The following is a 25,806-nucleotide window of genomic DNA, read 5'->3' on the forward strand; positions in this document are numbered from 1 at the left end:
GGCTTTTCCCCTACCTCATTAACCCAGTAGTTATACTTTGGTGGTTTGTTTTTTATCCAAGAGAACTTTTTGTTTGTGTTTTGTACTGTGGTGGGAACTAGGGTTTTTACCCACATTAAGCAATTAACCACTGGGCTATTTCTCTTTTTACTTCTCACTTTGAACCATGGTGTCACTGAGTGCCCAGGCTTGCCTTTCACTTGTGCTCCTGCCTCAGTTGTATATTGTAGCTGAAACTGTAGGTCTGTAGCAAAATAAAAGGCAGTCCAACATGAAAGACATCTTAGTTTAAACAGTTGTTAGTACCTCCGATTTTAAGGGGTAGGGTAGTTTATGAATAATGACTAACTGGCTCTGTGTTCATTTTTAAGGTCTAATCTACTAGTAGAAAACCCCAAATATTGTCTACCCTTTCATTTACTTTATATTTGTAAATACCGACATGTCCTGATGTGTAATTTGTAAGGATAAATAATATATCTAAAATAGTGGTGTGACACTGTTCAAAAAATGGGTTCAAATTTAGGAAACTGTACTTATTATCAGTAGTATTTAAAGTCAGCAGTGCCAGTGGAGTAAGATTTGTAATCAGTAGTGTCAGGACTAGAATCTAAATACTGTGTCAGGAACCCAGGTATCCAGAGCACTTGCTCTTAATTAGAAAGACTCTTAGAATACTCGTTGTTTACATTCCCTTCAACATTCAGGTGGGTTGAGGTTTCCTTGGAAGGCTTGGGATTTAAGGGCAGGTCTAGATACCTTGAATGTGTTTTCTAAAATGTTTTTGGTGAGTCTAAGTAGAAAGACACTGACATAATATATATGTAATGATGTAATTTTATGCACATATATAATTATATACAGAATAATGCACACTTGTATGTGCACATAAAACATGTTATGATACAGATAAGGCAGTTTCTGGTAGCTTAAATTTTCCTGTATATTTTAGTTATCTGTGCTAGCTTCCTCTATCTCTCAAGACACTTTTAGCTGTTAGCTAAATCATTTTTCTGTAAAGCTCCATGTTACAAATTCAAGGGCTATAGGCATTTTCTACTCTTACAAATTATGTATTCTCATATAGAAATTTTCACTCATCCCTGTTTTTTATATTTGTTTTTGTGATTTAACTTCTCATTTGAATATTTTCTTCCCTGAACATAAGGCTTTGGCAGCTCAAGTACGTCTGGGTTTAACTTCAGCAATCCTGGCATCACGGCATCAGCTGGTTTGACATTTGGGGTGTCCAATCCTGCGTCTGCGGGGTTTGGAACGGGAGGACAACTCCTTCAGTTGAAGAGACCTCCAGCTGGAAACAAAAGAGGAAAGAGATAAACATACGGGTCGATGTGTTGGCAGTGCTTAGCTGGCGCCGCTCATTCTATGATTCTATTTTTCTAATGATGTAGTAATTGAACTGCATCTTGAGATTTATAACGTTTTGATATTTCTCACTCTGGAACTTGAACTTTGTTTGTTTACCTTACCAGACATCTTTCTTGTGAATTCAAAATCCAGTTGCAGTTTTGTTGCTATTATTTTTGATTCTCCATGTAAGAAATGTTGTGATTAAATTACTAATTGATAGTGATGGGAAAAATATCCATCAACCTAAAGCTATGATTTATCCTAGCATTAATAGCAATGTTTTTGTTGCTGAGGTACATGCTGTGAATACATGCACATTGGTTTCTTATGCAGATGGTATAAACTCTAGGGCCTGTGCTAGAAGTAGTTTGTTCCTTGACAAGGCCTTTCAAACTGTGCTGCAGGGCATCTTGTGGATATGTATGTAATTATATAGAGAGTAATGCACACAATGTGTGCACATAAAATATATATTTACACACCTACAATTCTTGCCTCAGACTGTTATCCTTTTCTAGTGTATTTAGTTATTCACTCTGTATGCTTTAGATCCTCAGCGCTTATAAAAGGGGTAACTTGGGGTACCTGGTCACTTCATTTGTTTATTAGACAGAAGTGATTCTTGATATAAATATTTAACCCATTCAACTTCATTGACCCCACTCTTCTGTTTTTATTTATACTTTGACCCTTAGGAGCTGCTTCAACTGGGAAATGCTCTAAGGCTCATCAGACAGATTTTAGAAACTTTTATTACCCTATATATATTCTCATGCTACTATTATGGAATCTTTTGTAAAGGAGATGGACTTTTAGAAGTGTTGTGAACTCCAGACTGATGTTCTGGGGCAAAGAGCTACTAAGCCAAATTGAATCTATGCAGGTGAAGGATGCAATGTTAATTCAGTAAGAACTTGTTTAGCTGTTTCAATACAGAATTCTTCTTATAGGGCTATTGAGAAACCAAATGAAGTGGCTTCTGAGCCTCTTAATATGCTGATTGCTTAATCTGGACTAGAGAAACTACATTTTAGGAAAAAGCTTTGTACCCACTATAAACTTGCTGGTTTGAAGAGTGAGTGGAGCTCCCGTGAGTGCACGGAGGTGTGTTAGGTTGTCTGTGTGACCTCTGTCCGAGCTGCCGTTCTTGGTGTTGAGTGAGTGAACACCACTGTGAAGGGAATTGCCTTAGGACCGTGTCAGCACGAAAGTAGTTTTCAGGTGGGATGAACACATAGAATTGCACGGAAAGTTTAATTTTTTTACATAGAAGATTTTGTATATAATGTTCATCAGTGAATATTTTCAGGATCATTTTCACCAAGGCACCTCTTTTTCCTCTAAAATAGGTGTGGTGTACATACATACATATACATGCACATATATATTTTTAGTATAATGTTACTTGGGTTTGATTATAAAAGTATTGTTGGTCTGTTTTATTCATCTCCATATAACAGTGATTGGCATTCCTGAATTCAATATTTGCATCTTGATGCAATTAAAATAAGGAGAGTTATTTGTCTCTGAGCACTAAACTTGTTTTTATTTGTATATTTTTGTAATTCTGCAACCCTCAGTCCAGATTATGGGGGAGGATAGGAAAAAGGTGTGCTTTGGCATTTTAAATTACCATCAGAGTTACATACGCCATTACAAAAATACTGCTTTGTTGGTTTTTTAAGTACATTGTATTATGCTGCAAATATCTGAATATTTATATTTCTCTGGGTTATTTTTTCTTTATATATATTTTCATATGTTGAACCACTGGAGATTTGTAACATTCATTTGTGGTAGGAGTCAGAGTGTTGTCTTTGTCTCTGTCTTCGCCTTGTCTATTATGGAAATAATAAAATTGTGCTAGTTGTTTGAATCTTTGTAGGTCTCAGCAGTTGTACATATTTAATTTTATTATTGCTTCTTCTCTTTAATTGGCTTTTAGTGTTTCCTACACTTGTAAGTTATAGTATTGTTCTCTTTGTTTTTAACAAAAGGCTAAAAGACAATGTAGCAAATTCTGATTGGGCAGATGGCCCAGTTGTTACAATGCTTGTTATGCTGGATAAGTGTAAGTAAATGCTGGGTGGGTGTGGTTGCCCTCCTGATTACAGCGCCAGTCAGAAGGGATCCCAGAGCTAGCTGCTGAGGGAGACTAGCCATACCAGCAAGCTCCAGCTTTGACCAAGAGACCCTGCCTCAGTGAATACAGTAAAAAAGCATTCAAGAATGAGTCCCAACAACAACTTCCTCCACCTTCCCTCCTTCCTTTCCTCCCTCTTTCCCTCCCTCCCTCCCTCCCTCCCTCCCCACACACATACGCATGTACATGTACAAATGGAAAGAGGGGAGGATAGTAGGTTCTTTGTCACTTGGTTTTGTCTTCTGAAATTATGACATTAAGCATCATAATTAAATAGATGGATATTTGAGTAAAAAGCAAAGGCTCCTTCAGCTTAGTCTCAGTCCTGTCCTGCCCAAGTATGTACTCTAATTATTTTAAATCTGTCTTGGCAAACTGTTGTAAAAATGTCTTTTCTATGTGTATGAGTGGTTGTTCTGTTTTTTATTCTTTCATATACTCATTTTATTGGTTTCTCTTACTTTTTAAATAAGCAGGTTGACAACACCACTGACAACAAAACCCCAAACCTAAGTATTATGTGACTTTGGTTTCCTCCCCTTTGTAGTAAGTTATCTACCTCTTGCCATATCAGCTTATAGAGATTACCATTCGCACACTCTTTCCTTCCCCATACCCCAGTTGCTGTCCAGGGATCTGTTAGCTATTCTTGTTGACGGTCAGTTGGGTTCAATTCTATAGAAATTGTAGTGAGTCTCCTTGAACATGTCATGGTAGAAGCCTTGAGAAGCTAACTGGAAACATCTGCAATTAAGCAATCTGTTAAACAAGTTTGATATCACCAGTCAAAATATATCACTGTGGATTGCCGTAAGTTGGGACAAGGGAACGGAGGAGTGTAAAAGGCTCTGTTCAACTGAATGGCCTTCAGCCTTTAGATTGTTAGCTGCTGCGCTAGTGTGTGGGTACAGTAAAACTGCTTCCTGGTTCTCAGCTTGAGTTTCTCTTCCCTTGGTTTTCTGCACCATTTCTGATAGATTGACCAGGAAGTGCTTTCACCACTTTTGCCTTCCCTACGTGGGTGGGTGGGGGCTCAGGGCATCGGAAGTGGCTTTTTGCCTGGCACCAATGAGCCATTTAATTTGTGGATTTGCCCTCCTGGGGATCTGGGACAGTTCCCAAATGTGCACCCAAGCCCATGCAGCAGGGACCTCACTCATCAGACTGGTAAGAACCCAGGATCATTTGGTTTGGGTTCCAGTTACATTGAATAGGAGAGAAGAACAATTGTCTAAGAGTCTTAGAGCTGTTTAAATAACCTGGCTTAAAAACACACAAGGACAAAACCCAGCTCTGCAGTGACCTCTGAGCATTGGGGAAGGTTGGGATTGGAGTGAGTGTAACTCCTGACCATGGCAAGGGGTGGAGAATCATAAGAACCAATTAAGTGACTCATGTACCATGTACTGGGTGGAGAATAGTATAGCCTACACCTTTAGACCATATTACAAAGAGTTTCCAAAAGGGATATTCTCACAGAAAACTGGGCTTTTTGTGAAACAGATTGCTCTATTTTTGGATGGGGGGGGGGAGTCACCACTGTATAAAGAGATAATACAGTGTTTAAGATTGTTACAGAAAATTGAGAGTACCATGACCAGTTTCCGTATATCAATTGGTGACAGGATACTATCCTCTCAGTATGTGCTGGCTAAAAGCCTGCTTAGAAAAGAACTAGAAAATCATGGTGGTTGTAGGGTAATGATGTTTTCTAATGTAGACCAGAGCCTAAGCCTGAAAAGAAACCTGTTTTAGCTGAGGAGCCAGCAGAAGTCTCTCTACCACATGTACAGTTGTACCCCCTCACTGCTACCTGTGCCACCAGCACATGGTGGGGAGCCCTGATACTCCTAGCCTTGCCAGTGCCAGCAGGCCCAATAGCTGCAGAACCATTACTTGAAACAGTCCCCTTGGAAATCTAAGTCCCTACACCCTGGTGGGAAAGAGCAACAACAACAACAAAAAGCCAAATCTCAGCCACTTGAACGTAACAGATGTACCAGTCAGTGAGATTTGAAGACCTCTCTAGTTTGACCAGTAAGGATGGGTCCTAGGAGCCAATGTATCCTAGCTTACAGATTCTTTTCTGCCACCAACTTCTTAAATTGGGAAAATCACATCCTCATAAAACAAACAAACAAAAAAATCCAAAAACTAACTCAGGCCTTAATTGGACTTATCCAATCTATTATCCAAACCCAAGTTGGATATCAAGCATATGGGCAGATTGTTGACACCTGCTGCTGTTTCTGGTTATCTCAGAATGGGTAAGGGGATATGCCCCCAGATGATATCCAAGGCCTGTTTTCCAAGGAAGTCCCATTGGGACTGAGTGATGATGGGGTATGTGGTTGGAGAAGCTCAGGTGATAAACTGGAGATTCTTTTGATCAAAAAAGGAGTGAGGCAGTAAATATGGGGGAAATCTTATGCTTCAGGGGCTTGTGGAGAGCCTGAAACTATACTATGAGAGGCTCTGAGCATTCAGTCTACGGTCCATTTGACTAAAAAAGCAGTCAACCAACAAGGGGTCAATGCAGCCTTGTCAAGGCTCAGAGTTACCAAATGCAATCTGCAAAAAGGTAGAAGGTTTTGAATGAATGCCAGCCAGTTAGTTACTAGTGATGTCTTAGAAAGTTCCTGAGACCAGGACCTGAAGTTTGAAGCAGATCAAAGGTTAAAAGAGAAGTAAATTTGCTGGCTGTTACACTGATAGAATGTTCAGGGCACCCATGGTCAGTGTCCCACTAGATTGGAGCTGAGGCCACTAGGAAGCCTGATAGGACCACTTTGCTCAGAGGTCAAATTGGCCCACAACTAGTGTGCATATTGCCTTAGAAAGGGCCTTAGAAAATGAACACCTACAGGAAGCAGAGGATGCCTGCTCAGGTACCAGGTAAGGAGAAAAGCTGGATGATTCAAGTGATAATAGCCTAGACAGTGAAAGTTAAAGGCACCAGGAAAATGAGATTATAGGCTTATCAGCCATAGAAAACTGAGGAAGAGTGGGCCCACTCCACTGGGCCTGTGAGAGCACATAGTTAAAATAATTGCTAATGTTAGCCAGTTAACCTTACATGAACGCTGGAGCCACCTGTTTGGTTGTTATGTAATCCATGGTTTCCCCCTTTTTAGAAGGGCACTACTGATCATGGGAGCCACAGACAGCTTTCCCTCATCTTCATCTGTTGGTGCCTGGGAAGCCATGATGTTATCCACGAGTTTCTGTGCCATCCTGGTTATGCAGTGCCTCTGCTGGGTTGACCGGGGAAGGCTACAAGCTCATATAACTAATTCCTCAGGTCCAGAAAACCTAAATTCTGGCAACACCTGAAACAAATTATGACTCCTACTGTCCCCTGGGAAAAGGACTGATGGCTGATGTGGCTGAGAAGCCACAACAAAGGGCTGAGCCTCTCCCAGTTCTTGGTTTACTGGTTGAGATTAACCCACCAGTGCACTCCTCCGGTGGTCACAGAATTAAGACAAGGGACAGCCCACTCACCAGAGGCAGTGGTATCTCCAGGCACAAGTTGGAGCTTTAAAATGTCTAGAAAAACTCTTAAAAAGCAGAATTCTCTAGTCCCATCAAACAGCCTGGGATATACCTGTCTTGCTAAATCAGAAACACAGGACTGATGTTTACAATCCAGTACAGGACTTAGCGGCAGTAAATTACAGTAACTTTGCATCAGCTGTCCCCAGTCCTCAACACCTGTCAGGATTTGGTTTTGCTGAGGCTGTTTTCTTTAGATCTAAAGGACCAGCTTCTAGGTTCACACCCCTATCTAGGCAGCCTATTTTTGCCTTTCAATGAAAAGTCCTGAGAATAGTGACAAAAGTCAATTAACTTGGACCAGATTGCCCCAGATTTTAAAATTCCTTCACCATTTTTGGCAGTGTGCTGATTGACCAGCATCACTGTATACTGCTCCAGTGTGTAGATTATTCCTAGTGGGAGCTACCAAAGAAGACCAGAGGAGACATACACGGTCTACCCTGCTATGGAGAACTGCTTTTAAACTCTAGTGAAAAAGCTCCTAGGTGTTCTGGTCTTTAATCCTAGTACTTGGGAGGCGGAGGCAGGGGGATCAAACAGTCTAAGGCCTGTCTGGTCTACATAGTGAATTCCAAGTCAGCCAGGGCTGCATAGACCCTGTCTCAGAACAACCTCCTCCCTTCCTTCACAACATTGCCAGAAAGGGCCAAGTATCTCAGGTTTCATTTGTCACAAGGGCAACTCCAATGTCCTAAAAGGAAGCAGGCAAGCTTTTTGCTCTGTTCAGTTCTGCAGACCCTCATGTTAGATTTGAGAGTTTTCTTGGGGAGGCTGGTGTCTATTTTGGTTCCAAATTTCTCTATTCTGTAAAAAACAGAATGGAAGCCACAGAATGGGGAGAAAGCCCTGATTATGGAAAAAAGACCAACAGAAAACTTTTGAAGAAATCAGGCAGGTCCTTACCAGCTTCAGACTCCAGACATAATCAATCTTTTTTTTTTTTTTGAGTCAGATGTTGGGGGTCTTGGCATTATCCCATAGCTTGTCTTTCTAAACAACTGGGCTTTATGACTTTAGGCTAGCCACCCTGTGTGTACTTGGTGCTACAATACTCTTGGTAACAGAGGTTGACAAACTGATTGTAAGTATTTAACTGTAGACACCATATACAGTGATAACTTTGATGGGTTACAAAGGCCAATCCTGGCTCACAAATGCCTAGGATGGCCAGATATCAGGCAATCCTATGTGAAAGCTCGCACGTTCACCTACGAGTGATTCCAAATCTTAAACCCTGCAATGTTATGCCAGGCTCGGAATCATGATTACATTGAAGGCATGATGAGGTATTTTTCTGGCAGGACAAATCTAACAGACAAACCTAAAGACCCTGATGTACCGTATCTTACTGATGGCAGTTTTATAGAACAGCTTGCTGTGTCGTCTGGTGACCCTCAATTCTACCACTGAGGCAAATCCTTTGCCCAAGGGAACCAGCACAAAAAGCAGAACTCAGCTTCAGCAAGAGTGCTGCAGCAGACAGTGAGATGAATGTGAACAGATTTACAACTCTTAAGTATATTTGTACTATGCTCTCTGAGCATGGAGCCCTATGCAAAGAAGAAGGACTGATCAACTCAGAAGGGAAAGACAAAGTATGGCAAAGAAATCACAGAATTCTTAGGTGCTGTGTAGCCCCTAAGCAAGTTGGCTGCCTTGCAGTTTTGAGTACATCAGAAAGGAAATGCTAACAACTTTTGGGGGCAACTGCAGAATTGACAGAAAGGTGAAAATTACCAGCTTCCTAACAAAGGAAGAGCAGAGCTGGCAACTGCTACAGCCACATTATCTCCAGGCCACTAGGTAAATGGCTTGGCTTAAGTCTGAAAATGGTAACTGTCTCCTCAGCAAGTGGTAGAAATTTCAAAGATGAATATAGGCATCCCTGTGGCCACTGCCTCTGAATTTGTCAAACAGTTCCATCAGGGACCTTGTAGCGTGTAGTTATTAAAAAGCAATCTACGCTATGGCTGGCTAGGCACCAGCCCTGATGGTCTCACTTGCCCCGTGTTTCTGGCAGCTAGCTGGCTGATCTTCCCAGGCCAGCCACCCCCTGTGGCTAGCTGGTAGAAAGCTGGCTGCCACTCAACTAAATCCCCATAAGACAGTAAAATGAAAACTCTAGAGGCTTGTAATTTATCAGCCGGGTTTATAACAGTAAATGCTCAACCCCCAAAATGCCCACACACAAAATTCAAAACTCAAATGATATAAATACAAGCTACACACTTAGATGGGGCAAATGTACCCTACATTACTCTATTGTCCTTCTGTGATATCCATACCTACCTGTGGCTCTTTGGGGCCATGTGGATCTGGTTCATCTTCCTCCATCTTCTCTCCATCCATCTCTGTCTCCGTCCCCCTGTCTCCCTGTCTCTTTCTGTCTCTGTCCCCTCTCTGAAACTTTGAGCTTCTCCTTCCCTTCCACTGCCCAATCATAGGCTCTAGCCCTATCTGACTGATAAGATTTCACCTAACCTCACCTGTGTACAGGCATCCCTTTTGAGGGGGCAGAAAAGACAGACAATCCACATTACCTCATGTCAGCTGATGGCTCTGGAAAGTAAGATTGATTCTTACATTCCTGCTTCTCTTCATAGCTTAACTAACTGGTGAACAGAGTGACATTTATGCCTGGAATAACCTGTGATGGGCTGAGGGCAGTAGAATGCTGGAGCATCCCCGTTTGGGACTTTGGTTTTTGACTATATAGAGCTGCCCTAAGCTAGGGGCTACAGATATGTGTTAGTCCTTGTGTGCATCCTCAGGTTACATATGCAAAGCGCTTATAGAAAGGGCATTTGAAGTAATATGGCTTCTAAAAGAAATGATTTCTGGGTTTGGGATTCATGTTGCTTATAGGGTCAGACTCTTGGCCAGCAGTTGTGACAGAGATTATACATACAGCTTAGCTAGAAGTTTAAAAATCCCCTGGAAGTTACACAAGCTCTTGGAAGGTGGGGTCTGTGAAGTAGACAGTAAAGTTACAGGTAGTCTATGGCAAAAGGCTCACCAAATAATTGCTTTGTTAAAAATCAGATCTAATTGCATTGCTAAACCCTTGTTTTTACCTCTCCCAATCCTCTCGCTTTGGGCCTTTGCTACACGATTCAGATGGGTACCCCAGCAGATGGGACTACCAAGCAGGGTTTTCTGTTTATGAAATCCTTTATGGGTATCCTCTCCTTGTCAGGGAAATACAAGGGAACTTAAAAGGATTTGGTAATATCACTTTAAGACAGCAGATGCAGGGGCTCTGCTCCACCCTGGTCACCATCACATAGCCAGGGAATGGTTTCCTGTAAGCCTAACTACAGACACACTCCTTTAAATCAGGAGGTGCAGTCTGCCGGAAAGAATGGAATATCCAGGTCCTGAAGCCTTTACAGAGAGGTCAATTCACTCTCATTTTATCCACTCCCACTGCAGTAAATGCTGCCAAGATGACTCCCAGGATTCATCATAGCAAAGAGAATCCAGCCTCCAATACCTGGGAATGTGTTCTTGACCCAGGACACTGTGCAAACTGACCATCTGCAGGAATCCAGCTGCACCATCAAAGGACTTGAAGAAATCAAGAGACACAGCTAGACCAGAGAATGATGACCTTGCTTCAGTCACCCTAGCAGCCGACTGACATGTTCATGAACCATTGGTGGGACAAGCAAATGGCTGCTCTCTTTATTGTCTCATGAATGCATTGCCAACCCCTTGCTTTTACCTCTTTTGATCCTCCTGCCTGGGCCCTTTGCTACAGGAGCAGGTGGGACCAGTGGCTAGAGGCACCTGTTAGGCATCCCTTACTTCTTTTGCACAGGATGCATGGCTATTATCTGTTGCTCTTTTTTTTTTTTTTTTTGGTTTTTTTGAGGCAGGGTTTCTCTGTGTAGCCCTTGGCTGTCCTGGAACTCACTCTGTAGACCAGGCTGGCCTCGAACTCAGAAATCCTCCTGCCTCTGCCTCCCAAGTGCTGGGATTAAAGGCGTGCGCCACCACCGCCCGGCACATCTGTTGCTCTTAACTTGGCTCCCTGTCATGGTTTCTGTATTCTGTGACTCTTGCATGGGGTCACTTGGACCGTGCTATGTCATGTGCATTTTGAATTGCAGGGGAAGGCCTCAAGTAGCTGTGAATGTAAAGTCCAGTGCACCTGTTTTCATCCCTCTTAGATTCCCTACTCTTCCCTCTTTTGGGAATGGTTCACAAGTTCAAAGATTGGACGGAGCCCTACTGACCAAAATACAGGCTCCAATCCCTTTGCACCGAAGACAATCCCTTGATGTATGTGGAAACTTTAAACAAGCTCAGTCCACAAAACAGGCCATGTGACAGCCTCCGACAAAGATGGTACAGTCAATAAAATAATTCCCATTAAACAGCCCTCATCTCTGCTGGATCTAAAACAAGTCAGCTATAAACTTCTTGGGGGCACCTGGTCCCCAAAAGAAATGGAGGACAGCATAGTGATGGTATGCCTTCAGTTGGGTGGTTGGGTTGCCTCCAGGTGGTTGTAACCACGTCCTGCTGTGGGTTAGGGGCTAGTAATCTTTTTTACTTTACTGTCTTCAACCCAGCAAGCCCAGAAATGATAAGAGTTCTCTGTACTGAAGTGCACATAACCAACTATGGAACCCTGGGACCCTCCTCCAGTGTTGAAGGGTTAATGTCTTACACCAAGCCTACACCCATGTAGGCTTGTTCTTTCTTGTTCTTTCTGCTATGAGGTTGCACTTTATTCTTAATTATGAACAGCCAGAGAATGGGTATTCAAGGGTTGGATATTTTGAGATAGAACAAACTATATATATATATATATATATATATATATATATATATATATATATATATTTGGATTGCTATGGGTTGGGGGAGGGAACAGAAGGGCTATAAAAGACTGTTCAGCTGAATAGCCTTCAGACTTGAGACTTTTGACTGTTGGGCTAGTGTATGTGTACAAAACTGTTTCCTGGCTCTCTGCTTGGGCTTCTCTTCCCTTGGTTTCCTGTCTTTTGTGCATACGTTTACTGTTTCTTTGAGATTCATCCTGAAAAGGAGTTGCTAAATGTTACAGTATATTTGAACATTCGATTGTCTCCCTTGGGTTGCTTTGTACATCCTACCAGTGTGTAGCAGTCAGTATGCATTTCTGCAGTTTCTTTGGGGTACTAGTTCTCAGTTGTAAATCCTTTTTTGTCCTCTGTCCCTTTTTTTTTTTTTTTTTTTTTTTTAATACCAGGTCACTTGGCAGTTTTTTCTTGATGGCTTATAGCATCTCTGTTAGTGTGTATTTTTTGCTGTGAGATCAGAAGCTAACTGGGTTCAGAACCACACCTTGACACTGTAGTCTTTTCTAACCTAGACCTCTCAGCCTTTTCAGCTAAAAATGGACCTGCTATGCGTGGGCGTGTCTGGTCTTTGTGAGTTCTTTTTTCCTCTCCCTTTACTATCCTCTCCCCCATTTCACCACCTAACATTAGATAGGAGAGAAACAAGGAGAGAGAGGAGAGAGGAAACAGAAAAATCTCTGAATCTGATTTCTTTCTTTTTTGACCCTGGCTACTAACCGTGACCAACCACCCTAAATGACCAAGAATTGCCAACCCCACCTATTGAGGCCCTAGCATTTATATACCTTCTGAAAAGTTCCCAGAATTCCATATGTCACACATTCACAGAAACTATCTGCAGCAGGCAAAACCAATGCTTCTGCTAGAGACCGGGGCAGATCATAGTCAGCTGCTGGGGACTGGGGACAGTCCAAAACAGCCCTGTATCCCACACCTGGGATTAAAATAACAGATTCTTACTATAGGTCTGTGTTTTTAAAGAAACCAAAATTCCAGAACTGTCACTACACGTGGGTGGTTGTATTAAGAAAACCACCCACTAGAAACAGTTTACCAAGAGCCCTGTCTTTGGTTCATTCATTTTATTTTTATGTGAGGAGGTATCTTTTCTAGGATACTTCAATTTGCATGCTAATTTTTATTAATAGTTTAGTTCCTTGGTGAGTTTTAGTTGTTTCCACTGGCATCCTTTTTTCTCATTCACTTCTCTCCCCAACAAAGCCCCCTCCTAGTTCATTTTATTATTTTGTGTAGATGGATATTTTGCCTGCATCTTATGTCTGTGTGCTACATGCGTGCCTGGTGCTGGAAGAGGCCAGAAGAGGGCACTGGATCCCTGAACTGGAGTTAACAGATGGTTAGGAGCTACCTACCACATAGGTGCTGGCAACTGAATCTGGGTCCTCTAGAAAGGCACAGTGCATTGGTGTTCATGCCCAGCTGCTGCCAAGCACTGTGGTAGTGGAGCCATATAATTTATGTGAGTGATTTTAAGCATACCACAGACTGTAGATCAGGACAAGAGAGCTAAGTGAAAGGGATATGGAATTTTTAAGAAGGAAGTGGGCCCAGAGGGTGTTCTGAAGAAGAGATAGCCCATCCATGACTCTTCACTGACAGGTTCATGGAGAAAATGCACTTATCCCAGCAAGCAAGGTTAGGGCTTCGTCTACCCTGGAGATGGTTAAAAGGCAGCTGTAACTAGTAGATTTTTAGGAGTTGTTGAAAAGACCTTTACAAGAACAACTACAGGAAGCTTGTGTGACTCCTGCTGAAGACAGCTGGCTCTTTAAATAGCTCAGGAGAACTCATAGGATGAAGAGAGAGAATTATTGGCCCACAATGGTCTGTTACTTTTTGTGCTCAATCTAATACATTTCTTTCTTTTTTAACTAATGTACTTGTCAATAAAATCAGAGTGCCCTCACTGGCTGACCAAGGTTGCAGTGTTACTGTGTGTGTTTGAACTAGAGAGAATACTTTGTCTGTATTCATGAATTCACTACACTTTCTTAATCACTTGGTGTTGTCAACCACTAGGGTGAAGTCAGGGGATGTCAGTAAAGGTGAGCGTCTGTCTATCTAATAATGTTAGCTGTCAGCACGGACAGGGCCAGGACCTACTTTTAAGTATTCCATACATTTAACTCCTCAGTCCTATGAGGTAAGTACCACCTCACAGATGAGGAACTGAGCAGAGACAACTAACCTAACAGGGACAGAACTAATACATGGCTGGACCTAGATAAAAATAAGCAGTCTTCTAGGCTTTTAAATTTAACCCCATACTATAAGAAAGGATTCTTGTGAATTGATAAAGATACAAAGAAAATTTTGCTTGACATTCAAAACAGTTGTTTTTTTTAGCAATGAATAGGAGTTTGAGTTATGAAGTAACTCAGGTAGAGTTAATTGTTCTGTTGATCTTCACCCCTGCCCTTTTCTAGACTTCGACCCCCTCGTGTACTCTCCCATACCCCACAGCCGCCTCGACGCTTTCATGTCACATGTACCCTATTACCTGCTGCTGCTCAACTCCACATTAACTCTCTGTGGTCTTTCTAGTTTCATAGCTGTGTCCTTGCCCCTTCCCCATTTAAGTGCATATATACAGATATCATACGCCAGGATCCACATATGACACAGAATGTGTGATTTTGTCTCTGTGAATCTGGGTTGCTTTGTTTAACACTTTCCAGATCATCCATTTTCCTGCCGTCTCTATAGATGCAACACAAATACTTAGTCATCCTTTGAAATTTTTCTTTAATGAGAGTTTCATGCAAGGTATTTTGATCATTTACCTCCTAACTCAATAACTTAATGTCCTTTAAAATTAAAAAAAAATTACCCGAGTCTTCTTTATAATTGTCTATATACTTAGGGTTGTGTGGCCATCCAGTAGGACATGGCCAATCTACTAGGAGTTGCACCCCTAAGGAAAACTGACTTTCCTAATCCCAGAAGCTCATCCATTGCTCCTCAATTAGGGGTAGGGGCCATGTACCCTTCCTACTCCCTGTTAGAATGTTGACTGGCTTGATTTTGTTCAGGCAGCCACAGCTGCCATGAGTTCCTGAGGACAGTGGTCTGTCATGCCCAGAAGCCACTGTTCTCCCTGATTGCTGGCGCTTATAGTCTTTTCTTCCCCTCTTCCTCAATGGTCTGTGAGTCTTGTGGACAGGGTATGATACAGATGTCCTATTTGTGGCTGAGTGCTCCACAGACATGTATTCTCTGAGTTTTGACCAATTGGGAGTTTCTGTGTTAACCACTGTCCATTACAGAACTCCCACGATGACGTCTGAGACCTGCACCAAGCTACCGGTGGAGAGATTGGAAGGCCGCTTGATACTAGGTCATGTTTAGTGGGATAATACCAGTAGTTTCACCTGTGAGCTTGTAAGCTCACCAGCTATGGGTTCTTGGCCTGATTTACACTACCAGGAATATGTTTCTTCCTGTGAAGCAGGCTTTAAATGCAAGCAGACAGCAGTGAGTTACCCTCATAACATTTGCGCCTCTGCTGCATTGTGTATCTTACCATGGTGATCATTATTGTGATTCACCGAATCAGCAGCTGAGCAAGACCACTGATAACTTTCCCCTACAGCAGCCTAAGTAGCACCTTCCAGTAAAGTAAAGTAAGTAAAGTAAGTAAAGGTAGCCAGAAATAGGGAAGCTTTGTGATCAGTACCAATTTGATCTCCCTATGAACTGTGAGCAATGTCTGTGCTGTTTACAGAAACAGGGTCTTACCATCAAGTTCTGATGAGCAACCAAAGCAGCAGCATTATCCTGTACTGTTTGGGGGCACTCTATGACATCTCTGTTCGAGAACTCAAGGAAGGCATTCTGCATGTGGCACTGGTATTTTAATTTAGCAACCTGTGTCTTCTAGGAGGAGCAGCATACCCCATATAGGGTAACTTCAATTAAACTCCTTTGTGTTAATATATGAAACTTACAAGATAGCAGGGTTTCCATGTTTTTCTTTCAAACATCCTCCGTGCTGTTCTCTCTCAACATCTTTTTCTGTCTTCCCCTTCCATCCCTCTTCCCACGTAAACCTGGTCCTTTTCTAATATCTTGAATTTTACAGAGATTTGTGTAAACACAGAAATCTAAAGAGCCGCACAGAAGTGAGAACATGCAACTCTTGTCTTCCTGGGCCTGAGTTAATCTTGTTTATTTTATAGAACGATAATTTTCCCTCAAATTGATGATAGTCTGGTTAGTTTAAACTCTTGAAAATACTATATTGAATTTCCATTTTAAAAAATTCAAAGTTAATTTGAAACTTGAAAAGTTCAAATTTTTAAGTTACTCAGAGACGTGGCTTATAAAAATTCTTTAAGAATTTTATAATACACGTACAGTTTGTTTCCTCTCTGATTCCTTGTCAACTTGGCATACTATAAACACATCACTATCAAACCATAACCATTCTTAATCTCCAAGATATGTTAATTCCATAATATAAAACAGTCCACTTAAAGTTACATGATCTTTAAAAATCTCAACACTTTAAATATCCAAAGTTTCATTTGAAAAATCCAACTCTTCTTTAAAATTCCAAAGTCTCCCAAGCAAAAAAATAAATAAATAAATAAATTACATCCTTTTTATTCCAAGAGAGAAGAACCAAGGCATTCACAATTAAGAAAAACCAATATCCAGCACCTTCACTCCAAACCTTGTAGCTCAATGACTGACAACTTAGGACTTGTGATCTTCTGAGCTCAAAGACGTGGGCAACTTCACTTCTCTGGTGTCATCCATAATACACAGAGCCTGTCTCCTGGGGTCAGGCCAACTCCATTGCATACCTGCTAGCATCCTTGCTTGTCATAGTATGTTTGTGCTGTCCCATGGTCTTGGCAACTCCCATTATGCTGGGGTCTCCAATGCAACTGAGGCTGGACCTTCACCAATACCTCCTGGCCCAGCTGTTCTCTATAACCCCATCCTGTCTCTAAAGCTGGTACTATCTGGCATATTAATCTCTTACATATTATCAAGTTCTGCTTCCGGCTTGAGACAGTCTTAGTCCTCCTCTGGACCATTGCTTCTGTGTTGTAACCCCAAGTAAACACTTAGAAGATTTTGCCTCAATAATGCAGGTCTCTTACTAACCCACCTGACCTTTCAGCTATGGCTGAACTAATTGTTAAACACTAATTGTCCTAGTAAGGAAAGGCTTCATTGCTGCGGTGCTAGTCTCTTGTTAATCACAACGGATTCTTCAGTCTCAGCTGACTAGAAACCATAGATTCTTAGTTCAGATATAAGATTCTTAATTCAGATCTATCACATAAGTAGCCCTGGTAGAGTCTTGGCTTCCCTCTGAATCTTTACAAGCCAGGCCTCTGCCGTATGCATTTCTGCACTCTTCTAAGAGTTCCAAACACTTCCACAAGTCCTTCCCTAAAACGGCATGGTCAAGTCTGTCACAATGATACTCCAGACTCCTGATATCAGTTTTTATCTTAGTATGCTTTCTATTGCTATGATAAATACCATTACCAAAACAGCTGTATGAGGGAAGGGTTTTGGGGGCTTACACATCCAAATTATACTCTGTCACTGAGAGAAGCCAGGGCAGGAACCTTGGAGGAAAGCTGCTTTCTGGCTTTCGCTTCATAGCTTGCTTGCTCATCTCGCTTCCTTATACAGCCCAGCACCATTTGCCTTGGGGTGGCACAGTGGCCTAGGCCCTTACGACAACCATCAGTCTACAACTGCCCCACAGACACGCACATGGGCCAATCAGAGCAAATTCCTTAGTTGAGATTCCTTCTTCCCAGGTTATTTATTATTCTACTTTGTGTCAAGTTGACAAAAACCTAAGCAGTCCACTCTCCTGTTCTTTCCAGCTCTAACAAACACGTTTCCGTCCGTGTTTTATGTGCTCTTTGGGTACTTTACTTGTATGTATGTCTGTAGACTGCTGTTATGACCAATGCCCTCAAGGATCAGGAGAGGCCATTAGATCCTCCAGAGTTACAGATAGACTGTGAGTTCCTACGTGGATGCCAAGAATTGAACCTGGGTCCTCAGTAAGAGCAGCCAGTGTTCTTAATGCTGAGTCATCTCTCCAGCTCCATGGTCTTCCTCTTTTTTTTTTTTTTTTTCCAAATCCCACTGAGTCTACTTATTGCTGCGAGAATGCACATGGCTGTAGAGCCGTGTACTATTAGAGCATGGGTAGCTTCTCAGGGACTATCTCAGAAGAAACCAGACTTCTCCAAGCAGTTTCTCAGCCAAAGCTGGGACGGCATGAGCCCTTACCCCTCGTCCTGAAATTCTGGGTGGTTTGGTCTCATACCACTCTTGTACATGAGCGACAGCCCCTGGGAGGCCAGAAGCATAGGTTGAAGAGGCAGATGTTTCCCTATTGTTTGCTACAAAGAAAATAGTCTCTAGTTTCTCTCTTTTGAGATGATCATTTTTAGTCCTATCTTTACACGGAAAGAAATACAAATGGCTCTTAAGATCAAACATCAGCTTTCTTGGTCTCCCCAGTCAGTCATGCTTTTGTTTGCTTGCTTCTTGTTCTGTTTTTTTTGAGTTTGTGGGCACCTTGGTTTCTAGGGGTTCACTGATCTTTCCTCACATGGCTTAAATAGGACATAAAAGTGCTTTGTTAAGTGGCTCAAATGTAGTATGCTAAACAAAATGGGTTATTTCTTTTTTTATAGCGTCATTCAGGGAGTCAGAGTCGATGTGGCTACTTGGTGGAGCCAGATGCATAGGCCGCTCTAGGGCAGGCCTGCGAGTCCTTGTGTAATTTCTTCTGGACAGTGGAGTAAATGACCTTTCCAGCTCACAGGCAAATCAATATGGAGGCAAATCACCATGGGGAGAACACCTTTCTTTGTAAGACTATGATCAGAAAGTGGCTTACATCACTGCTGCAAGCCACATTGACCAGAAACTAGTCACACAGCTAGCTGCAAGAGGGGCTTCTGGTGTGTCCTTTGACATGGAGGACTCAGCCAGAACCCTGCTGGGAAAACAGAAGGGAATTTGCTGAGGGGCTGTGGATACAGAACATGACCACGAATGCCTGGGCTTGCTTGTTTCATCTCCGCAGCTACCAGTCATGGTGCACCATGTGTGTGCCTGGTGCTGGTGGATGCCAGAGAGGGCACTGGATCCCAGGAACAGGAGTTATAAGACTGTCGTGAGCTCATGGGAACCAAACTTCTTGGGTCCCCTGAAAGAATAGTAAGTGCTCTGAACTGCTGAGTGGTTCCCGTGTGTGTGTGTGTGTGTGTGTGTGTGTGTGTGTGTGTGTGTGTGTGTGTGTGTGTTTGGGTGTGTGTGTTTTGGTTTGTTTTGGTTTTTGATGGTGCTCTAGAATTCATGATTCTCTACTTTTAAATTCTCTCTCAGAAAACAATGAGTGTAATTAATTAGTGGACATGTTACAAGTTAACCAAGAACTTGGTGATTAATTCTTCAATGGTTGAAAAGATATGGAATCAGCACAGTCTAAAATGGTAGCCCCTGGCCACTAGAGGCTATAGAATACTTCAAATGGGGCAGTTCAACTAGGAATGGAACTTTGCATTTATAATTACACTTATCTAAAATATTATAAGCATTCAAGTATGTTTAGAACAACTTGGATTTAGGAATCTTTTATGTTTTTGAGATAATTTAGATATAAATTTTACATTAGATTTATTGTGAAAAAATAATGCAATTTTCATATTGATGCCATGCATGTTATTTATTATAATGTATTTAGCTGAACCCAGGGCTTTATGCATGCTAGACAAGCGCCAAGACAAATCCCCAGACCCTTTATGCAATTAATAGAACTTTTAAAATTATGTAAGCTGTTTGCCTTGTATCTCTGTATCTTTGTCAAGATGCTGCTAGCCATGGTCATAAGCCCACACATGGCTTTACCTACTTCAAAGAAGAAGAAATTCCAGGTGTTTAACTCACTCCTTGTCTTTTAAACTCTTTTTAAAAAACTTTTTAATTTTTAATTCATTTACATTTACTTTATGTGCATTGGTGTTTTGCCTGCATGTATGTCTATGCGAGAGTGCTAAGACTTGGAGTTACAGACAGTTGTGAGTTGTCATGTGGGTGCTGGGATTTGAACTTGGGTCCTCTGGAAGAGCAGTCAGTGTCTTTAACTGCTGAGCCATCTCTCCAGCTCTGTCTTAAACCAACTGATGACCGAGTATCCAGTCTGGAATCCTGCTTTCATTGCTCAGAGTTCATATAGTTCTCTCTTCAGAATGCGATGATGATCGTGTGAAGCCCATCCTTGTGGCCACACATTATTCCATACTGTGACTTGTCACACACAATAGCCCTTACAATCTGGCCTTTACTCCATTTACCCCTTCCTTCTGGACCTCTCACTCAAAGACCCTTCCAAGCCCTGTGCCTTTTGACAGTTTCAGTTCGTAATTCACAACACAGTTTCAGATAAAGGGAACATTAGCTTTTGGGTGCTTTCTTCTTTTTATCCTTCCTCAGATCCTACAGCGGACAGTGCACAACCACCTCACTCTAGTGGGTGATAGACATCCACTGCATTAGTCACTGTTCTGTTGCTGTGGCCAAGGCAACTTACAGAGAGAAGGCTTTACTTGGTCTGTCAGCTCGGGGGATGAGAGTCCATCCTCATTAGAGGCATGGCAGCAGACAGGCACGACAGCTAGAGGAACAAGCTGAGAGCTCATACCTTGAGCCACAAACATGCAACAGAAAGAGTGAACCGGAAATGGTGTTAGTATTTAAACTCTTAAAGTCCACCTCTGGTAATGTACTTTCTTCAACAAGGCCACGCCTCCTCTACCTCCCCAAACAGTGCCATCAACTGGGGACCAGGTATTCAAATACATGAGACTATGGGGGACATCTCATTCAAACTATATCTACTACGTTGTTCTTTTTATTGTTTGGTCATACATTCATCTCCCATGTTCGACTGTAATCCCAGGGGTCCTATCTTGTTCTTATTTGGGTTTGTATCATCAATATTTATAGCATGGGATTCAATTCTAGGAATATTTCTGAATTGGTAGTTGACGCAGTGAGAAGAGTTAGTACTGCAGTCTTCTGCTCACCCCCCTCTACAGACATTCAACTGTGCGACTAGGGCTGGGTCTTATTACCACCACTGAGCAGTGCTGTTATTAGGCCAATTATTGAGCATACTTGAACTTCCTCAGTAAAAAAGGAGGTAGTGCTCGCCTTATATAGTGATTGTGAGCATTTGGGTAAGTTGGCACAAGTAAAGTATGCAACTGTATGCTGTGTTCAAGGCCAGGCACAATAAAGAATAGCTTATTATTATCACAGCAGTCTAAACTATTTCTCTCTTTCTCTCAGGCCAAAAGTCACATGTTTTGACTGGATTTCGCAAACCGAGTGTTACAGAAACTAATGAACTGGGAAGAAAAATCCAGTTCTGAGCAGTCACTGAAATCAACAAGTATCTACTTTGCAAGGAACATCTGACACTCATCTTGTGAGCCGTTACTTAAGAAGGGTGTTATGAGGCATAGACTGAATTTGGTCAAGATGTTTAGAATTCAAGAGGGAAAACTTGGCAGCAATGTTATAGAATAAACTAATAGATCATGTGCTAGATCCTGGGATTGAGAAGTTGGGAAAAATCACAGATGAAGGAAACAACATTGAAACAAAATAAAATGGACCAAGTAGAGTGAACTGAATAGTTATCATTTTAATTATGCCACTCTGAAAGTCTTGTTGAGATATGATCCACCATTATCTGATTGGAGTTTATAATTCAGGTGGGTTTTTTTTTTTTTTTACTGTGTTTAGTAGCCACTCAAATTCCACCCTTACCTTCACCACCCCTCCCCCGTTTCTTACTACCATCGCTCTAACTCCTTCATCTGTATGTTCTCTACTTAATTATGTTCTCCTGTTCTGAGTATTTCATACAGATGTGACTGGATCCTTTAAACTGGCACAGTGATCTCAAGGATATTCTATATCACTATGTCATTCCTTTCCTCGGTAAATAAATCTGACCATGCGGCTCTGGCACATCAATCTTTAGTCAGCAAACATGATGGTTCTTCTTTTCAGTGATTGTAGGTCATGTTACTGTGGCATTCGTGGAGAGGAGTTTCTGTGTGAACAAGTGGCTTTGGTTATCTTGGAGTTTGTACTAGAGAATAGAAATTCTGAGTCCTGTGGTAACTAACTTTATCTAGTATCTTAAGGCACTGTCAAACTTTCCAAAGCAGCTGCACAGTCTCCATTCTCACCAGCACTGAATGAGTGCTCCAATTTCTCCCTGGAGAAACTGTCCCTGTCACCTGAGAGGGTTTGAAGTAGAATCTCACAGTGTCTTTAGAAAGACTTAGTTTCAGTGTGCGTGTGTGTGTGTGTGTGTGTGTGTGTGTGTGTGTATGTGTGTGTGTGTGTGTGTGCACGCACACACACGCACATATGATTTGAGGTGCTCATGAAGGCCAGAAGAGAGTGTCAGATCCCCTGGAGCTTAAGTTACAGGTGGTTGTGAGTTTCTCTACAAGAATATTAGAAAATGAAGGAACTCATGTTCTCTGGAAGAGAAGAGTGTGCTCTTAACCACTGAGCCATCTTTCTACCCTCCCTGTGGCTTTAATTTGCATACCCCCGTGATTAGTCACTTTGACTATCTTCCATGTGTTTATGGACAGTCACTCACTAAGCAATGTACTCTTATGAATCCACCTTTCTCATGTTCCTTCTATTAGTCAACAGATATTTGTTGAGCACCTACTTTGTGCCATTGTCTAAGTGTTGGAATTGCTAAGTATATACATCAAACAGAAGTTTCTTGTGGAAGGAACATATATTCTAATTTGGGTACAAATGGATGAAATGAGTTAAAGACAGGATGTCAGGTGACCCCTTTCCATGAATAATGAACTTCAGTGGCCTCTAGGTTGAAAATCCTTTCCAAGCTTTCTGTTGACTTTGTTCAGATTCGTCAGAAGAATCACTGTGTATGGCAGTCTCGGTCTTGGGAAAGGTATTTCTTAAAATGGTTTGAAATCAAAATCACTCCTTAAGCCATGACCCACAGAATGGATGTAGTGATATCAGGCATGCTAATTTCATTGTCTGTCATTATTTGAGCTCTTGGGTGTCCAGGTGTACTGACAGTCAGCACTAATGTTCTGAGAGGCATCTTTCTCAGAGCATGAGGTCTTAACCATGGGCTTGAAATAGTCACTGAACTCTAAATGGTTGTTACCATTTGGGCTTTGTTGTTCCATTTACGGGCACAGGCAGGTAGATTTTGTTTCATCTCTGACTGTTGCAAGACGTTAGAATGGTAAACGATCCTGGCTTTGATTTGTAAAAGTCAAGCGTCCCAGTAGCCTCTAACACGAGGGTCTGCCTGTGTTTCACAGCTTTGGAGTCTTGCGTTGCCTTTTCTCCAGCCATGAAAGTCTAAGATGGCATTCTCTTCCTACAGAAGGGTGCTTTGTCAACATTGAAAGCCTGTTGTGTAAGGGTTGCTCATTCTTCTCATGTAGATCTGGACAACTTAACACAGCCTCTACCCCAGCACCAGCTGCTTCTACTGGTTGCTTCTTGTTGCCATGACAAAACACCCAAAAGAAATAACTCTAGGAAGATACTATCTGACCACAGCTTCAGAGGGTTCAGTTCGTGGTCATGTGGCCTCATAGGCTTGGGCAGAACATGCCAGTGGGAGTCCACAATGGAGGAGAACTGCTCACTTCAGGCTAGTAGCGACAAGACAAAGCAACTGGGGATACTGTACCACAGGATATGCATATGCATAAGACAGCCACGTGTAGGAGTCTGCTCTGACATCTACGGAGTGAGCTCCAGGGATTGAACTTGGGTCATCAGGCTTGGCAACAAGCTCCTATACCCACTAAACCATCTTGCCAGCCATCTCTGCCTTTATTTAATTGAAGAAAATTGGATCCTTTCTCTGGATGAAGCTTTGGTTTAAAGGAATGTAGTGGTTGCTTTGGTCTTGTATCAAGACAGTTCCAACATCCCTATCACGTGAGTGCTCACTGGCATTTGACTTTACATTTGCATTCACAGCTTGGCTGTCTCTTTCCAGAGGTCGACCTTTAGGCTGTTCTTGGTTTTTGACATGCCTCTCTCGCTAAGCCTAACCATATCTAGCTGTTGACCTAAAGTCAGTCACATGAGACTCTTTTAATAGTTGAGCACAGAGAGATATAGGGCTCAAGTGTAGGGCCGCTAATTGGCCTCATCTCAGTGTTTGCAGAACAGGGGTGCTGGAGAAGGTGAGTTGGAGTAGTCTGAACACACATTTGTCAATTGCATTTATCACCCTCTGTGGGGTGACTGTGTCCCTCTCCTAAACAATTGCAGGAGTAACATGAGATGTTTCATCAAAGCACAACAATACTGAGAGTGTTTAAAGTGTAGTGAAGCCAACATGTGACGCAGAGCTGTGAGCACTTACTGTTGGAAAAATAGCACAAACTTGCACAATTACAGGGTGGCCACTAGGCTCCAATGTGCAAAACCCACATTAAAATACAGTAAAGTCAAACACAGTCACAGAACAGATGAGTTGACAGGCTGTAACTCAGACAACCCAGAGGGTGCTTGGAGCAAGCTGTGGTAAACAATAAAGAAGCCAAAGAACCGATGCCCTCTTCTGGTGTGTCTGAAAACAGCTGCAGTGTACTCATATACAATAAATAAATAAAAACATCTTTTTAAAAAAAGAAGCCAAAGAACTGTGGGTATTTGGAGACGGATCTGGCAGATGGAATGTCGGGTACCAATGGGAAGAGAGTCAAAGGTAATGTTAGGATTTTATTCCTAGTGTTGGGCCATGTGGTAGTGGAAATCAGTGGAAAATGTTGAGACTGGAGCAGGAGCAAGTGAGGGGGCTGAGGGTGTGAGCCAGCACTTCATATGAGCTATCCTGTGGTCTGGAAGAGAGGCCTACATGTGATAGCAGCATGAGAGTCCCCAGGCTGGATGATCTGCAGAGGGACTGGTATGTAGGCCGCTGCCCCGACTCAGCTGGTCAAGATGGCGCTGGCTTCCGGTATGATCTACTGGTAAACAAGTGCACTGCGCATGCGATCACCCTTGGGCCAACTCAGTTTGGCACCAACCCCTCCTGAGTGGGATATGCTAATGAAGGACTGCAATTCTGACTAATCCTGCACCTCCACGTGCATTTCAAACCCCCCCCCCCCCCCCACTAGGGCTGAGCATATAAGCAGCTTGCTCCGGGTATTCAAGGTCCCCAGGTAAATGATGAATGAAGCGCTTCAATAAAGGTGTTGAGAAGGATCTGGTTGCTAGCGTCTTTCCTTGCTGGTCAAGGGGGGCGGGGGTGCGACACTGGTAACTTAGGAAAGCGGCTCCATCTGGGACTGTCCAACGTGAACCAGTCAGAATGGTGGGCAGAGAGCCACAAGCACTCATGGGATGCTTGTTCAGCCAGAGGAAGGTAAGAGGGCATCTCTGGCCACCTTGCTACATGTGATTGGGTGAGTGGTGAGGAGGAAAGGCTGACTAGAGTCAGGTATTGGGAGGCTGTGGGGAGCCCTATGGTGCCTATTACACCCCATTCTACCCACTGATGACAAACAGTAATTGTACAGAACATAGAAACCAACTCGAGGGTTTTGGAAAGTGTTCAACAGATCGTAGAAGGAACAGAACCTGGGACTTCATAGGGACATGTGGGGAGTCGACAGAAGGTGGCTATCATCCTTGCAGCCATCTTGAGCAATATACCCTGACAAGAGACTTGTCTACAACAGCCTACAACAGCTGAGCACACTCTGATAACATCTTGTTTTAGATACCCAGGATCTTCCCTTGGGTGTATGAGATTAAAGGTGTGTG

The 25,806-nt window shown here is 42.4% G+C and overlaps 1 protein-coding gene across 2 annotated transcripts in view; it reads left to right on the top strand.

Moving 5' to 3' along the window:
• Positions 1-21,459, top strand: part of Nup58 (nucleoporin 58) — a 50,551-nt gene extending 29,092 nt beyond the window's left edge. The window contains exon 15 of one of the 2 annotated variants that reach the window (XM_034499058.2): positions 1,169-3,247. In XM_034499058.2, the coding sequence (XP_034354949.1) occupies positions 1,169-1,338 (170 nt within the window). In that variant the 3' untranslated portion in view covers positions 1,339-3,247. Of the gene's footprint in view, positions 1-1,168; positions 3,248-21,285 lie in introns of those variants that run through there. The other variant, XM_034499059.2, reaches the window with a different exon arrangement.
• The last annotated feature ends 4,347 nt before the right edge of the window (positions 21,460-25,806 follow it).

The sequence above is a fragment of the Arvicanthis niloticus genome, chromosome 3 (assembly GCF_011762505.2).
Source record: "Arvicanthis niloticus isolate mArvNil1 chromosome 3, mArvNil1.pat.X, whole genome shotgun sequence".
NCBI classification, from domain to species: Eukaryota; Metazoa; Chordata; class Mammalia; order Rodentia; family Muridae; genus Arvicanthis; species Arvicanthis niloticus.